We start from the raw sequence: 524 nt of genomic DNA on the forward strand, positions 1-524 counted from the left end.
TCGAGCGGCGGTGGCGGGGGCACAGACCAGGACCGTGTGAAGCGGCCCATGAACGCCTTCATGGTATGGTCTCGCGGGCAGCGGCGCAAAATGGCCCTGGAGAACCCCAAGATGCACAATTCTGAGATCAGCAAGCGCTTGGGCGCCGACTGGAAACTACTGACCGACGCCGAGAAGCGACCATTCATCGACGAGGCCAAGAGACTTCGCGCCGTGCACATGAAGGAGTATCCGGACTACAAGTACCGACCGCGCCGCAAGACCAAGACGCTGCTCAAGAAAGATAAGTACTCCCTGCCCAGTGGCCTGCTGCCCCCCGGTGCCGCCGCCGCCGCCGCCGCTGCTGCGGCCGCAGCCGCTGCCGCTAGCAGTCCGGTGGGCGTGGGCCAGCGCCTGGACACGTACACGCACGTGAACGGCTGGGCCAACGGCGCGTACTCGCTGGTGCAGGAGCAGCTGGGCTACGCGCAGCCCCCGAGCATGAGCAGCCCGCCGCCACCGCCAGCGCTGCCGCCGATGCACCG

General features: G+C 67.4%; 1 protein-coding gene across 1 annotated transcript in view; it reads left to right on the forward strand.

Annotated features, from left to right (window-relative positions):
• Nucleotides 1-522, forward strand: part of SOX3 (SRY (sex determining region Y)-box 3) — a gene marked incomplete at its 3' end in the record, with an annotated part of 6244 nt that extends 5722 nt beyond the window's left edge. The window contains exon 5 of the mRNA XM_011961042.1: nucleotides 6-522. Coding sequence (XP_011816432.1) covers nucleotides 6-522 — 517 coding nt within the window. The remainder of the gene's footprint in view (nucleotides 1-5) is intronic.
• Nucleotides 523-524: the final 2 nt, after the last annotated feature.

Source organism: Colobus angolensis, unplaced genomic scaffold (genome assembly GCF_000951035.1).
Source record: "Colobus angolensis palliatus isolate OR3802 unplaced genomic scaffold, Cang.pa_1.0 Scaffold532, whole genome shotgun sequence".
Lineage (NCBI taxonomy): Eukaryota > Metazoa > Chordata > Mammalia > Primates > Cercopithecidae > Colobus > Colobus angolensis.